Source organism: Dunckerocampus dactyliophorus, chromosome 16 (assembly GCF_027744805.1).
Source record: "Dunckerocampus dactyliophorus isolate RoL2022-P2 chromosome 16, RoL_Ddac_1.1, whole genome shotgun sequence".
Taxonomy (NCBI): Eukaryota; Metazoa; Chordata; class Actinopteri; order Syngnathiformes; family Syngnathidae; genus Dunckerocampus; species Dunckerocampus dactyliophorus.
In genome coordinates, this window is record NC_072834.1 from 2,436,307 (window position 1) to 2,452,934 (window position 16,628).

At 42.5% G+C, this 16,628-nt stretch overlaps 1 protein-coding gene across 2 annotated transcripts; it reads left to right on the forward strand.

Annotated features, from left to right (window-relative positions):
* The first annotated feature begins 1,859 nt into the window (after window positions 1–1,859).
* Window positions 1,860–14,936, forward strand: umodl1 (uromodulin-like 1). 2 transcript variants are annotated; one of them, XM_054755344.1, is made up of 17 exons: window positions 1,860–2,001; window positions 2,112–2,354; window positions 2,484–2,642; window positions 3,979–4,106; window positions 4,186–4,366; window positions 4,805–4,945; window positions 5,275–5,475; window positions 5,556–5,813; window positions 6,258–6,370; window positions 6,440–6,659; window positions 7,918–8,055; window positions 8,337–9,199; window positions 9,295–9,455; window positions 10,637–10,873; window positions 12,212–12,368; window positions 12,442–12,526; window positions 14,438–14,936. In XM_054755344.1, the coding sequence occupies exons 1-17, from the start codon at window positions 1,938–1,940 to the stop codon at window positions 14,617–14,619; spliced, it is 3,531 nt and encodes a 1,176-aa protein (XP_054611319.1). In that variant the 5' UTR covers window positions 1,860–1,937; the 3' UTR covers window positions 14,620–14,936. The 2 variants fall into 2 exon arrangements, with proteins under 2 accessions (XP_054611319.1, XP_054611320.1); XM_054755345.1 differs by lacking the exons at window positions 4,805–4,945; window positions 5,275–5,475.
* The last annotated feature ends 1,692 nt before the right edge of the window (window positions 14,937–16,628 follow it).

Consider the following 16,628-nt stretch of genomic DNA (forward strand, 5'->3'; position numbering starts at 1 on the left):
AAATTTCCCCTTTTAATGAAAAAATAATGGCACTAGTGAGGATAAGCGGCTTAGAAGACAGATGGATGGGTAATGGCACAATAGACAATAAACAATACTATAGAATAGCAAATCTGATTTTTTTCCAGTTGTCGTGTTGTTGTCTTGTGTCTTGTATCTTTTTTTTCAAACCGATACCGATAATGTTCTGCTTCTCAAGACCGATATGACACCGATAAAAGATACCTTTTTTACATCTACTTTTTTAACATTTAGATTTAATTGGCGTTTGTGCACACCTGGAGGTAAGAAGGACTCAAGCACATCTGGATTTGACACACTTTACCTATTGATTTGTTGTAATCAGATATCATGACATTACTACTACCACATCACTACTATCAGGAGAACCAGAGTATAGAGCAGGAAGAGCCATCTGGCGTGGCCCAGGAAGGTCCGCTGTATTCGGGCACTTGCTCCGAGCAGCTGGTGTGACGCCACGGAGGTCTCGGGCAAACCTTTGGCACTTTTCAAACAATGCAGGCGGAGTAGTGCTGTGGTGTTTCAGGTGGCTGATAAGGTTTTTTGTGTGCTCGATGGGGTTTGTTCCCCTCATCCAGGCGCATTTGGTCCAACTACCACAGAAGATGTCTGAAACGTGAACGTTTGTTTACAAGTGAGCTCAGGGGAGGTTACGAAAGGCCGTTAACGTCACAGGCAGCAGAAAACTGGAGCGCTTGATTTGCTCAACCCCCGCACAGTATGAGTAATCGTGCCTCACTGGAGTGTTTTCTGCGGCATTTTTAAAGTTATCGGATTTATTGGTACGATGTCAAAATTCCCTCATATCAATTATTGGTCCAATAATTATTGTGCACCCTTAGTTTCAAGTTAGTTTTTAGTTTTTTAATAGTCACAAAAACATGTCAGTAGGCTTGTGTCATAACATCAGTGGGGACATGGTTACTTGTTTATCATCGCTTGCAGGCCTGTTCCCGTCAGCAGCATTACTTGGCAACCGTCATGTGACGCAATAAGGTGCTGCACTGATTGCACCACGACTAATGCTTACAGTCTTCATTTTTCTCATGTATGACTTGCTGCATATAATAAAACTGTACTTCAGTCGACTTCTGATTTGATGAAGACGTCTCCGTAACCTAATTTTTCCCCATCTCGAATCCCCACACCTCCCACACACACTACGGATTTCAGCTGCAGCAAGTCAAATCGCCCTAATGAGAGTAGTAAGTTTAATCAGGCACATCTTAGAGAACGTTGTTATGTTTCATCATTATGCTGATTCAGAATACAGTGCCCATGAACCTTTTGAATTGGATTTGTGACACTGATGTTTTTATGGGTTTAATTTTAAGTCTTGCTAGAATGACATGTACTGAACTGTATATGGGAAAGTCACATGGAGGTTTTGTCACATGTCACATGACATTAAAGGTGAACGCAAGCTGTTAGTGTCAGTAGTCGAGCAAGTAGCCATGGTTACCTGCGTGGAAACCACATCTTTGGGGACACTTGTTTCTCCCCAACACTGTCTCCCGGGGTGTTAACACATGCTTACTTGTCTAACATTACCAAAATTGTAAGCAGAGACTTTGCAATTCTAAAAAAAAAAATAAAAATAAGACCCGGCTATTATTAGAATAAGAAAAAGCTCTAAAAAAAAGCTTGAGCACAATACACAGGTACCATGAGATATGCAAATATAGTGTACCTTTCTTGCACAAATCAATCGACTACACTGATTAATAAAACTCCAATATACTCAAAACCTGCTGGCTGTTGTGTTTTTGTGATACTTGAGTGAGAGGTAAGGGAGGGGTGGGCGCTAAGAAACCCCCTAAGGATTTGAGTACACCTAACGGTGAGTTGGCATAATCCTAATGAGAAACATGCACCTACGATGTCGCCGTTAAATAAATGACTTAAAAGCTGACAAAATGCCTTGGATGCTCGTCGCTGCAATGCTATGGGCCCTGCCGGCTCTTTGCACCGGACAAACAGGTATGGCTCAACATAGAATTGATATTATACCTAGAAATGTCTAGGGATAATTTGTGCTGTCACTAATGGTATCCTCCAAAGGAGACTTAACACTGTGTATTTCATTCAAGGAGAAATCCTCTCTCCATCTGGCTACCATCTATGTATGTACAATCAGACCCGCACTGTGAGTTCCCTGGTCGTGCGAAAGGTTCCTTATACTGTGACAAAGCCTTGTGGAGGCTGGCTTTCTTGGATGACATGTCCAGTGACACTTTACAGAATAGTTCACCAAACTGAATACAGCATGGTGACAGTGCCGGTGACCAGATGCTGCGATGGTTACGTACAAGTTGGAAGCTACTGTGCCCTGTGTACGTGTGCAACACATCACAGCACCTCAGGATGGGAACATTGTACAAATTGATGTACAATGACCTTTTAGTATCTCCATGTTGCTACTAAGTATGTGACTTGTAACATGTTATTTTCTTTGACTGTAGCTTTAAACCGGAGCGAGGAGTTCACAATTAAACCTGGATCTTGCCCAGCAGCAAATGGATCTTATTCCAGTGGCGATGACTGTGACTGGGACATAGACTGTCCAGGCTGGGAAAAATGCTGCGAGAAATCAGGTCGCTTTCTCTGCAGTGGCGCTGCAAGTTAGTATGCTGTATTTGTTTTTTTTCTTTCTTTTATTGTATACATAAAACAAAAAAGTGCTAAAATATATTGTAATATCTGCAACATAAGAGATGTAGCTACGGTAGACCCCTGCTTTTAGTGGAAAATGTAAAAGTAGGGCTGTCAAGTTGTAAACAATATCATTTAGCGCTAATTTGTAGGATATACACACAGTGGTGTGAAAAAGTGGTTTCTCCCTTCCTGATTTCTTATTTTTTTGCATGTTTGTCACACTTCAATGTTTCAGATCATCAAACACATTTAAAGTCAGTGACAACACAAAATGCAGTTTTTAAAGGAAACTTTTTATTGATAAAGGAGAAACAAAATCCAAATCTATGTGTCCCTGTCTGGAAAACCTAATAACTGGTTGGGCCACCCTTAGCAGGAACAACTGCAATCAAGCGTTTGCGATAACTTACAGTGAGTCTCTTACAGCGCTGTGGAGGAATTTAGCAGAATTGTTGTCATTCAGCCACATTGGAGGTTTTCCAGCATGAAGCGCCTTTTTACGGTCATGCCACAGCATCTCAATAGGATTCTGGTCAGGACCTTGACTAGGCCACTCCAAAGTCTTCATTTAGTTTTTCTTCAGCCATTCAGAGGTGGACTTGCTGGTGTGTTTTGGATCATTGTCCTGCTGCATAACCCAAGTTGCTTTCAGCTTGAGGTCACCAACAGATGCCCGGACATTCTCCTTCAGCAGAATCCATGCTTCCATTTATCACAGCAAGTCTTCCAGGTCCTGAAGCAGCAAAACAGCCTCAGACCATCACACTGCCACCGCCATATTTTACTGTTGGTAGGATGTTCTTTTTCTGAAATGCGGTGTTACTTTTACGCCAGATGTAATGGGACACACTCCTTCCAAAATGTTCAACTTTTGTCTCGTCAGATCACAGAATATTTTCCCAAAGGTGTTTGGGATCATCAAGTTATTTTCTGGCAACATTGATACGAGCTTTGATGTTCTTTTTGTTCAGCAGTGGTTTTGGTCTTGGAACTCTGCCATGCAGGCCATTTTTGCCCAGTGTCTTTCTTATGGTGGAGTCATGAACACTGACCTTAAATGAGGCAAGTGAGGCCCGCAGTTCTTTGGATGTTGTTGTGGGCTCTTTTATGACCTCTTGGATGAACAAAAAAAAAAAGAAATCAGGAAGGGGGTGAACACTGTTTCACACCACTCTATATACTGTGTATATATATATATATATATAGTATACATATATATATTCCCATTTGAACTTTTGTTAGCCGTGTGTGTTTTATGTCAGTGTATGGACTCAAACTTGAAAAATATATAATTGTCCTCAGGTTCAGCTAATTACGTGGAGAATGGTGGATGCCGTTTCAATGCAACAGTGACCGTGAAGACAGATTACCAGAAACTGAAATCCAAAGATGGAGCTCTTGTCAACCACACAAGATTAGTCCAAGCAATGGTACCGCACACCTGCTACCACTATTAGAATATCGTTGTGTAGTTTTGCATTAACATGCACTTTCTTCATTCCCGAACAGGTAACTGGAGCGCTGCAGTCTGATCTGCCAGTCTATTACCTCTCCTCATGGCCTGTGCATCCATATAGAACTGCCACCTCAATGCTGATAGACTGCATTGATCTTTCACTGCACAACGTCACAGCCAAGCTCCACGTCCTCCTCAAACACATACAGGAGGTGTCGGATGTGACCGTGGAAGGTGAGGAGGACAAGCAGCGGCGAGGCAGCTCATGACTTAGCTGTTGTGTAGGTTTGAACGTGTGATTTGTGCAGAGAACATAGCATTCAGGAAAATATGACTCAGTCGCACCACAGCTTCCTTCTCTCGCCACATCTATTTTTTGGGATGGTCCCTGCTATGGTGGAAAATAACATCTGAGTTAGTCACACATACGCCCCCCTCCCCTTATATATTACTCACAACTCATTCATACTGATTGTGCATGAAGACACATTTACTAATTATAGAATCATTTGGATGACCTGTCTTATTTTATTGTGAGTATTTTTCAAGAAATTAGTGGTCTGCAACAAGATGGCATTCAAAGAATAATCAGCAACACGACGCAAGCTCATTCCAACAGGATGCACGTGCAATTTTAATTCCAGCTTAACCTCTTCGTGTTTGTCATTGTAGATTTGAATGAGTGTGCACATCCTGCTCTTCATCAGTGCTCTCCTCGGGCGCAATGTAACAACACAGCAGGGTCCTACCAGTGCGCCTGCCGCACAGGCTATATTGATGTTGACCCCAGCAACCCTGGAACTCATTGCGCAGGTTAGGATGTTTGATGTGCATCAAAATCAGGCAGATGACGCTGGCTGGTGGATGAGGCTCACGCTGCCCGACGCGGCGCACACCTTCAGACAAATCTCTCAGCTTCCTTCAAGTCCTTCAATGTTGGCATAGTTGTCAAAGTTTCTAAGCACAAATCAAAGTGGTATTGCACATCAGTGGCATGTACCTCCCCTCTGCAAAGCTTCTTGGAATTTTTTATAATCCTGCTAACTGCATCTGTCTGCCATTTATGGCTTAAATATGCAAAATTGACATTTATAGTCATGCATCAGAAACTCACATTTTCAATATTTACATCTGTCCTGTAGCACCAAATGACATCACCGTGTCATCCACCACTGAGGCCCCAGCGTGTTGCCCTTTTTCTGCGAACTCAACTTTACTTCAGACCACAGTCAACAGCACCGTGCGTAGTTTCATCGCTCCGAGGAACACACACACTGTCCCTTCTACAACTTTTGCTCCAACCACTTCAACTAAGGAGCCGCCTCTGCCAACAACCTCTATTTGTCAGTAAGATATGTTTTGGACCCGCCAGTGCTAATGCAACAGGAGTATAACGCATCCTTCCTTTCCTCCTCCTTTGCAGCCCTTCCTGGCATCATCAACTTACAGTCTGCCAACATCACTGGGACCTCTTTTTGTGTATATTGGTCCAGCCTAACCCCGACACAGCAGACTTACCTGGTGGTTCTCAGTGAAGGGTCAGACATTATTGACACGTGGACGACTGAGCAGACCATGATGGAAATAAAGGAACTGCAGCCTGGGGTCTACTACAACGTCACTGTTAAGATCCACTCAAACGAAAGCCAAGGAGATGTCCTTTATATTGCACTAAAAACTGGTAAGCAGTTATCACAAAACAAAAGTTAACTATTTAGTTTATTGTATTTTCGGTACGGTACACTCAGTGTGTACGCATTTGTACCGTACAGAGTTCCCACACGGAACACATTCAGTGAGGGACAGGTAGTATAACTGCCTCACGATACAGTCATGCATCTACTCCATAGACAAATACAGTGCAGCCTTGCATCTGGCTAGCTATCTTGAAAACTCTCGTTAAAGTCTCCTGTTTGGGAAATACGGAAAAGGACAAAGACAAGTGGATGAGACAAAAGCAGTACGCCGGCATGGTCCAGTAGCGATTGGAAGCAGGGCTACAAGAAGGAACTATTGATGCTGCACTTTAGGAACTTTAATTTCCTAGAAAATCAAATGATCATCATTGCACTTTTCTAAAAAGAAATGTAAACTATTATTTACTTGTATTTCTTTTCATCTGTAGAAGCTCAAACTCTTGACGCCACTGCTCGAATTACCAACATCGCGTTCACTCCTGACCTGCAAAACGCCAGCAGCCGGGCCTACAAAAACCTCACTGCAAGCCTTAAAGAAGAGGTGTGGATGAGGAAGTTTTCTTTAAATGCTAAGATAACACCGTAACAGTCGACATTTTCACCCTTGCAGATTTACCGCTCACTCAGCCCTGAGCTGAAGGCCATGGTGAATTCAAGTGAAGTGAGAATCGAGATTAGAAGCTTTTCTCCAGGTAGCGTGGTGGTCAACTTTACCATGATCTTCAGCCCCAGTCCAAGCCAGGACATCACGACTACATCAACAGCTCTGCTCTATGCCCTGATGAACAGCTCCCTATACACTGTGGATGAAAACAACACAAGCATTAATGGTATGTTAGATATATTTTATCGGTCCAAAAATAATATTAATGACTGTCCACATCAGGACATTAACATTTCCTGACAAGGCTACAGTGGGGTTTGTTTGCAGCCCGCGCATTCGATTCCCTACCAACCAGCGATAATTCTGACCACGACTTTTACATTTTGTGTAGGCTGGATCCCAGGATGCAGAGTCAGAGACAGTGTATATGGCAAGAAAGAGTCTTTTAATTTAAGTCTATGTAGGGCGACCAAAAAAATCACCAGATACAAAGTACAAAACAAAAAGGTGGGTATACTAACAAAAGTTAAAAAAAAGCAAAAAGAGCCCTGTGAAAACCATAGATGGCACTAATAGCAACAATAAATGGCAAACCCACAGAAGGAGAACAAAAGGATTGCCGGGACAGGACCATGAGGCACTTTAGGAAACCGGGTAATTAAAAAACAAGTACAATACTGACAACTGATACGTAGCACTGGAACAGGAAAACTGCAAGCCTGAGCGAACACACAGCTGTCTAGGTCGACTAGGTCTTGGCGTAGAACTTGGTGTAGGATTTTGACTAGGTCTTGGCGTAGAACTTCAACAAGGTCTAGGCGCAGAACTTCAACTGGGTCTTGGGCTAAGACTTTGACTCGGTCTTGGCGTAGGGCTTCAACTATGTCTTGGCGTAGGATTTTGATTAGCGCTTAGCGTCAGACTTCGACTAGGTCTTGGTGTGGAACTTGGAACTTCAACTGGGTCTTGGGCTAAGACATTGACTCGGTCTTGGTATAGGGCTTCAACTAGGTCTTGGCATAGGATTTCAACTAGGTCTTGGCGTAGGATTCTGACTCGGTCTTGGCGTCAGACTTCGACCAGGTCTTGGTGTAGAACTGGAAAGTAATGATCCTGCATCCTCCTGTGGTGTTGCTGCAGTGTTTAAGAGTCCCACTAATTGCCGAGTCATTACAAGTGCGCCTCCCAGTACCGCGCCTCACTGGAAGTAAGACTATTTGCAACAGAAACAAAAAGCGTAGACAGTGAGAGGAACCAAATAAAAGAACACCATAGTCACCATTACATTCCTATTATTCATTGGTTACCCTGCAGTGCACAACTCTTACCCTGCAGGTAGTCGAGACGGCCACTAGCAAGCAAGCTAGAGACCTAACCAAAGCACCTTTTGGTTGGCATTTGTCTGCATAAGAGAACATACACCAAAATGTGTACTGTAAATCCTGATTAAAATACTTTGTACTTTTGTTTGCTTGTTTTTGTAGATTTTGATGAATGTGTTCCTGGAATAAATGACTGTTCCCAGTGGGCTACATGTACAAACACCTGGGGCTCCTACTCATGTACTTGTCTAGATGGATTTATGGACACAAATCCACAAAGACCTGGGAGAGCCTGTCAAGGTAGTGTCTCATTGTGCGCTAGAGCTAGACCCCCACGCACTTTCAATTAGATTCACTGTATTTCTTCTGATGAAGTCACTCTTTAGTTGATTACCAACAGATATAGTTATATGCTTTTGGATAGTTTCTTACTGATGGTTGCATTTGATTTTCATTAGAATTTTTTTTTCATGATGTTTTCATTATCTTTTCTACAGATGTACCTGAATTTGACAGAGGATTGATTACGTTCTATCTAAAGTATTTTGCTTTTTTTAACTACTGCATTGTGTCTTGTACAGCTTCCTTGGAGACAACGTCATTACCATTGACTTCCACATTAGTACTAGTTAGCACATCATCTCAAATAACTACCTCAACTGATCCAGCACCAGCTATTGACACAACTGTAGAGTCAACCACAGCAATCAACGCTCCTGCAATTGCCGTCAATATCCTACCGGCAACCTCCCCTGCAATCTCAGCCACCAATAATGCACCAACTAATACCACTAATACACCAACAATAACAACCACCATAGCACCGGCAACTACTACTTGTGCACCAGCAATGAATGCATTGACAATCACCACCACTGAATCAACAACTGCAATGGCACCCGCATCCGCTTCACCAACAACCACTTCTATTGCCTCAGTGACCACAACTCCTGCACTAACAACTTATGTAGCAACAACCCTCTCCAATGCATCGGCCATGATTGCTTCCACATCCGCTACACCAACATCTAATTCTATTGCACTAACGGCCACAGCCAGTGAACCAACTACCACCAGTGCGCCAACAAGGAGCACTACTGCATCAACTCCCACAACCATTGAATCAACTACCACCAGTCTACCAACAACAACCACTACTGCACCAGCAACAACCTCTCATTCAATGCCAACCACTACAACTGCCATTGCCGAACACCCAGCCACCAATGCTATAATGAGTTCAGTGCTGGATGATATTTCAGTGGACTGCAAAGTCACTGGCATCACAGTGACAGTCGCTAGAGACTTTCTAGTTAACAACAACATCAGGGAGAGCACTCTGTACCTGGGCCAGCAGGAATGCAGGAACACCGGGGGCAATGTCAGCCATGCTCAGCTGACTGTGGAGTGGAATGACATGATGTGTGTCACAAATTTTGTCCAAGTGAGTTATCTGACATGTTTTCAGCCTGTAGCTTTGTCTCTGAGCTAAAGAGGTTGACGTAATGACAGTGACTGACTGCTATTATTGTATTTTAGAATGACACCTACTACATGGCCTCTGTAACCCTGTTCAACACCATGGAGCCATACAATACACCCAACGGAACACTGGAGGCACCCACATTGCACCTGGAGGTTCCCATTATATGCACGTACATGAGGAGCATGCTCATGTCCCCTGACTTTGGCTCCATGGGGTATGCTTTCCTCACTTTTATGATTACTCTGCATTGTTGCAAACGAGTTGTACTACTAATACTCCCTGTAAGATGTGCATAGCAAAGCTATAAAGGTTTTGTCCATCCATCCATCCATCTTCTACTGCTTATTTGAGATCGGGTCGGGGGGGCAGCAGCCTAAGCAGGGAAGCCCAGACTTCCTTCTGCTTGGCTACGTCATCCAGCTCCTCCCGGCAGATCCCGAGCTGCAGGTCGGATGTGCCCTGAACATCTCCCCAGGGAGGTGCTCATTCTCATCCCAGCCAGCCAGTGGATCAAGCTCTGACATCACTCATACAGGGAGCGAACCTCCTGAATTAGGTGACCTGGTACCCCATACTCCCGCAGTACTCCCCACAGGATTCCTCAAGGAACACAGTTGAATGCCTTCTCCGAGTCCACGAAACACGTGGACTGGTTGGGCAAACTCCCATGCACCTTCAAAGACCCTGCCGAGAGTGTAGACTTTGTTTTGAATTAGTGTTGCCAAAAAGCTGCAAAAAGCCAAAGAAAAAGCAAAACATGCAACGGAGTTGAAGTCTTGTAAAGTTGGGGTCATCATGCACAACGCCCATTCAAGTTCTTTCGACTTTTGAGGACACATTTTCCCTTGTCAACATTTGACTTCAGGATGTGTCATTCTGTTTTTGGAATGATTTTTGTGCTGGTTTTTGAAAGTTCTCCCTTTTGGAATTTGTGCCTTTGGTTATGATTGTAGTTTTGTAATATAACAAAAAACTGCATACAGAGGGGGCATACATGAAATGTATTGAAATTGTCAAATCAGTCTTCAAACTTCAAGTATCATTTGAGTATGTAATTGCCAGGACGAGGGTTCTGGCTTTGGTAATCAAAATATGGTCAACCTGTACACCAATATTGTAATACTATTTTTGGGTCACACTTTACAAGAAGGTACACAAAAATGCAGTTCTTACGGAAGACCTAACGGGGAACTAATGACTAAGGCACATCAATTTAGACTAGTTACTGAGGAACTAATGAATAACTAATTGGTAACTAATGAGTAGTGGTTAGGGTTAGGTAGGTTCTTTCCTCATTCACTACTATTTTGTGTATCTTATTATACAGAAAAGTGTTACCCTATTTTTGTATTGCAGGGCAGTTGTTTGATGTCTCATTTGTCATTGCTATTCCAGGTACAACCTGATCAAAGATGTGATCACAGGCTCCGGGTTGTTCCAGGTGACGGTGCAGCTGTTGAATGGTACTGTGCCTTTACCCTACAACTACACTTTATCACCAGAGGAGGCTGTGGTGGTGCAGGTCAGCATGAATACATCAGCAGACCAGATCAAAGTGGTCATCTCCTCGTGCTGGGCCACCCCCACTCCAAATCCGGCTGACAATGAACGCTACTTCTTCCTAGACAACAGGTAAGATAGGTGGAAATGTGTATGAATGAATGTTGGGCATTAACCACTCACGTACCATTTCAAGTAATGTCTTACCAAAAATAAGGGAACATTTCTGGGATATTTACCTCCTCTTCTACTTGTAACAGTGCACGGACCCCATGACCCCTCTAGCAGAGTGGTTGGGACCAAAAGAGGGGCCAACATTGGCTGGCCGTGTCTCCTCTGAGCTTTTTAGGAATGTTCATTTTCACTTCAATGGTGATGGCTTTCCTTTTCTTTGGCGCACTGCCGCTTGGGAGACATAAAGAAGTGTAAAAAGTTAACTAAGAAGTGATGTTATCCTTCCTCAGGCAAACACGAGGCCCACACTGGATTCTTGCGCTGCGCACCGCGCGTGTTTTTCTGCCAGAGCGCTCATGTTTACGGACCAAAATTATGTTTTTAATTAGCCGATAACCGATATGCAGATATTGTCCAACTCTCAATTTCCGATTCCGATATCAACCGATACCGATATGTGTAACATCCCATACTGTATCTCCTGTCGTGGAAGGACTGGACTGGACTTATTATGTTATTATGTATAATTATTATTATGTTTTATTATCTATTATGTATAGTGCACTACAAATTTGATGTGATCTGTTCCATATTCATGTGTTCTTATTCTATTTTCTTATCTCCCATCTATCCATCTACCTATGTATCTATCTATGTATGTATGCACGTCATGCAAGTAACACCGCCGCCACGAGTGGCTGCCTTTCAAGCAGCCCTGTTTGTTTATTCAAGCACATTTTTTTGTGCAATGAGAGCGACGTCTGGCATCGGTGCGATTCCTTGTCTACCCACTGATATCGAGGCGGCCACGCCGGGGCTAAGATGAAAGTCAAGCAGCTAGCAAAGAAGTGGAGATTCAAGCCTTTGGTACCTTCTATTATCATGGGAAACATGAAGTTGCTACTGAGCAAGATCGACGAGCTGGCAAGAACGTCAAGACCTTCACATTTGTGCTTCACTGAATGGCTAAGCGCTTGCGTCCCAGAGGCTGACGTGAGGAGCTAGCTGACTTCAGGACAGTCAGAGCAGCCAGGAACAAGAGCTTGCGGAAAGCGTAAAGGAGCTGGGCTTGCACCGTATGTGAACAAACTGTGGTATCATACTGGCCATGTGAACATTAAAATGTCAATCTTCTTAATATCCGTTTTCATTATTGGGAAAAAAATATGATACCGATGTCTACCGATATCGCATTTTTATGCAATAACGGTGGGCCGATATTATCGGACATCCCTAATTATAGCACAGGCAAAGTGACCACATGGGATAGTTTAATCAGATGCATGTATTCTACAGATGTGCCCTCAACACGTACACCGACGTGTTGATGAACGGGAACTCCAGTACATCTCGCGTGTCTGTGAGGATATTCTCCTTCGTCAGTGTCAATTTGATATATCTGCACTGCCAAGTTCAAATTTGCATGCAGATAGGATCTGACACCTGCGTTCCCGTGAGTGTTTTGCATTTATAGTTTGCCTTTTTTTGTCGTTTGAGACCTCATTTCACTTGCGCTGTTGTTTCAGGACTGTGTGCAAAGAACAGCTTGGTCTTCAAACACCATAGGAAGAGCGTTTGGTTCTAGCGGGCCTTTGCTCAAGTCTGAGGAGGGTGAGTGCAGGATTTCATGTTGAGTTGGGGTGATCAACTTTATCTTCTGCACTGATATCTATAACAACGACCTGGATGTTGCTTCAGTTGCCATTGTACACTACTACTACACAGCCAGCTATATAGCTTGTCAACAAAAGTTGTGGTTGCTCACCCTCAGGTAAACACTGCCCGCTAGCGTTTTAGTAGAGAATTGCAAGTCACAAGCACAGCCTTCAGCCTTAATCTTTGGAAACATCTCTTAACGGCACACGTCACTACAGCGCTAAACTTGATGTTTCAAAAAACACAGATAGCCGGTTTTTGTAAGACCCGTGTCATGTGACGACGCACTTCATACCTGATTGGCTGGCTGTGAGGCACAATCGATATGCTTCAGTCTTAATTTACCGGAAGTGGTTCTGTGAGTTTCTGAAGCATAGGCTTTATTTGTACTGATGTTTTAAATGTCAAAGTGTGGATTGTATGACTAAAAATTAATAAGCAAATGTGTATGTTTCATCATCATCTATCCATTTTATATGCCGCTTATCCTCACTATGGTCGCGGGTATGCGATCCCAGCTGACGTCAGGCAAGAGGCGGGGTACACCCTGGACAAACAACCATTCACACGCACATTCATACCTACGGGCAATTTTCGAGCCGCCAATTAACCTAACATGCATGTTTTTGGAATGTGGGAGGAAACCGGCGTAAACCGACGCACGCACGGGGAGCACATGCAAACTCCACACAGAGATGCCCAACGGAGATTCAAACCCAGATCTTCCCGATCTGCTGACTCTGTGGCCAACATGATAACCACTAGGCCACCGTGCATGAAAATGCATTTAAAGAAATGTAGCGCAAATACTCTAAACTCATTGTTTAAAAGTCATTGTTTCAAAACACACATACTCTTCCGGGTTTGTCAGATTTGGGTCACATGACTACAAACCTCATACCTCATTGGCCGGCTCTGAGACACGATCGATTGCGTCATTGTTAAGTTACCTGAAGTGTCTCTGAGTTTTGAAGCAACAGATTTATTTGCGCTGAATTTTTGTGCAATTTTCTATACTGAATTTTAATTCGCCATATTTTGGCAAAGTTTTATAAACTGTATGTTAATAAATCGAACTTCAAAACACACATTTTGCATACGATTTTTTATTTCCGCCACAATTTTGCATGCATTCTCTGATTAGCGTACAATATGGTGCACGTCTTCACATGTTATTACTACATTGCGCAAGTCCAACTGTGTTAATGTTGTTTTTAATTGCAAAGCATCTTTCCTTGTTAGTATCCTATTAGCTAGCTAACTGGAGGTCAGCTATGCCTAGTCATCAGCCGTTGACTCTCAAACATGTTAAAAAAAAACACGTTTTTAAGGGGATATATGAACTGTTAAGGTTACTTTTACATTAAATCTTGACGTGACTGTTCCCAAAGACAAGATGTGGCAGCGAGAGCACCACCTTTTTCTTGAATTATTTCTGGAATTCAGTTGTGTTTCTCACCTTTTTCATCAAAATGCCAGCACTTGCAACTTTCTGTGGTTTCATTTTGGGCTACTGAGGTGAGAAATTTAAGGAGCAACTCATGGCAAAATACACAGGTGGTGTCTGTGTTGATCACATCCTGTCTTTGGGAACGGTCACATCAAAAATTACATCTTCAAGTAACATGAAATGCTCAATTATCCTTTTCATTCGTTATTTATATGTATTGATATGCATTTTGAATTGTTATCTGCATGTCAAACTACTGGAACATTTTTGGTTTTACTGTACGGATTAATTGGTCAGAGTGGAACCTTCTGGAACGAATTAATGACGCTAACCAAGGTTCCACTGTATGTTGCAACTGACCACTGATATGATGTCTTGTTTTTTTTAATTAATTGAATTTCTAATTCTCTGACCAGTGCCTCTGGAGGATATAAATGATCAAATCCATCTCATTGGACTATCCTGCCTTGGAGTTGCTCTGGTGCTCTTCTTAATCCTTGGTTTCGCCTGCCTGTTCTACTATCAAAGGAATCGCATTGGACATTACAACTTCACTGTCAAACCGCAGAACTTCACCTCTATTGACTTTCAGGCTTAAACCTCCAACTTCAGTTCTTCATTCCGTTTGAAAAGCTTCACTTCAGGAATTATTTCACAGCTAAACTTTACATTCATATGAAACACTAACAGAATTCTGAGGGATGGTGAACATATAGAAAATGTTTTGTACAGTGAAATATTTTGTAGATTATAGAAAGTCTATTTATGACCTTGCAAATGCTTTTTTAAAAACATTCTAGAGCCCTCTATACACGTAATAACACCCCTACAGTCACCTGGTGTTACCCAATATAGTAGACATAATAACAAAAAATAAGCCAAATGAGACTCGTACTCGTGTGTGTTGCTGTAAATGTGTTCCAATGTCACGGACAGGAAGTGAGTTGAATTTTAGCTTGCCGCAGGCGATGGCCGCAACAGTAGCCGTGTTTTTTTTAGGGATAATTGTGCCTGTTGTGAGATAATTCAAACCTGCAATAAAAGCCTGTTGTTCCGGCAATGAAGTCTGGTGATCGTGTGTCTCACTGAACATGACAGTAACATTACTGACACCTAGCGTCCAGTGTGGACTGCTAAAGAACATGTCATCAACGTTTTTGAACGTCCCCGTCTATAACTCTCAAAAATGTGAACACGAAACACGTTTTTATAGTTTTACAGTTGTAGTTTTACATGCATAAAACAATTCTAAGTGCAAATAAATGATGCTTGAAAGGGATAAATGAACATTTTAGGTTACTTTTACCTTGATTGAACACGTGACTATTCAAAGACACAATGTGGCAGCGAGATCAACGACCACCACCATCTTCCTGTTTTCAGCCACGTCAAGAAACAGGTGTTCAATGAAGATAAAAGTAACCTTAAATGTTCATTTATCCCTTTCATTCATCATTGGTATATAAAACTAGAATTGTAAAACTACAAAAATGTGTTTTGTGTTTACATTTTTGGCTTTCGGCAACTGATTAATTGGATTTACATTGTTTCTTATGAGAAAATTTGATTTGGTTAAGAGTCGGACCTTCTGGCTGACAAAGGTTCCACCGTAATTTAAATTTACAGGACCCACCGTCTGATTGTGCTTGTTTTCTACAGCATGGGTCAGTATTGTCTAATGTATTGCATAGCGGGGATGGGCTTTACAGTACGTCCAAGCACCTGCACTTTTTCAAACGGCAGTTTTGATCCTCTGCGGTTTTTATCGTCCAAAAACAGTTTTGTACTGTCCTATAGAAAAAAATGGAGAGACACGAGGACCAAGCGGAAAACGGCTGTTTCCTTTAGAACGCCCATAAAGTGATTGCTGTTTGCTAACGTGTGATTGGCCGTCCCGCTATCACTCAATGAGCGTCTGGACTCGCGTTTTGTTAGTTGGCCAGGAGTCGTGTGTTCATCTGTCATTGTAAATTGTTCACATATGGGGCGTTTGTTCTGCCTGGGTCACGTCAAATAGGCATTTTAATATGAGAGGTTTCACTTACAATAAAACATACCTGCATATAGATTTTCAGCGTGTCTCATGCACATGAAAGGGTTAACATTTCCACCACCTCTTGGAGCAAGTCAGGGGGGAAATTAGTAGTTTCTGTAGCATCTTTGATCTTCTGTGTAATTTTCTGTTAATAAGTGATCATAATGTCCACAGCGATGTCTTCTAGTCAGCAATTCCCTCTCCCACACTGTCAGCTGCTTCTTTTTTTCTAGTTTATTGCCTCCTTCCTGCTCTTTGCACATTTTTCTATCTGCAGCTGCAAGAAAATATAGACATCATGAGCTTCTTCTCTGGAGTTGATTATCTTGTAGGTCCCTTGCGAATAGAGGAATTAATGATGTCACGCTAAGGTTTAGAGAAAGGTGGATGGACCCCAGGATGCAGAGACGAGGACAGCTCAAGGAGTTTTATATACTGTACTTTAATGAAAAATAACCAAAAAACTAAGGGTGATGGTGCAAAAAACTGAAGGTAGCACTGTGGGAAAAAGACAAAGATAATAAAGAAGAAAAACGCACTACCATGTGAGCCGGACGATATACAAACACACT

Excerpts from the sequence above, each read along its gene's own strand:
- umodl1 (XM_054755344.1), top strand. The coding sequence starts at position 1,938 with ATGCCTTGGATGCTCGTCGCTGCAATGCTATGGGCCCTGCCGGCTCTT. Across the intron at positions 2,643-3,978 it reads TCTCTGCAGTGGCGCTGCAA|GTTCAGCTAATTACGTGGAG; the intron begins GTTAGTATGCTG and ends AATTGTCCTCAG. Across the intron at positions 12,369-12,441 it reads GATCTGACACCTGCGTTCCC|GACTGTGTGCAAAGAACAGC; the intron begins GTGAGTGTTTTG and ends CTGTTGTTTCAG.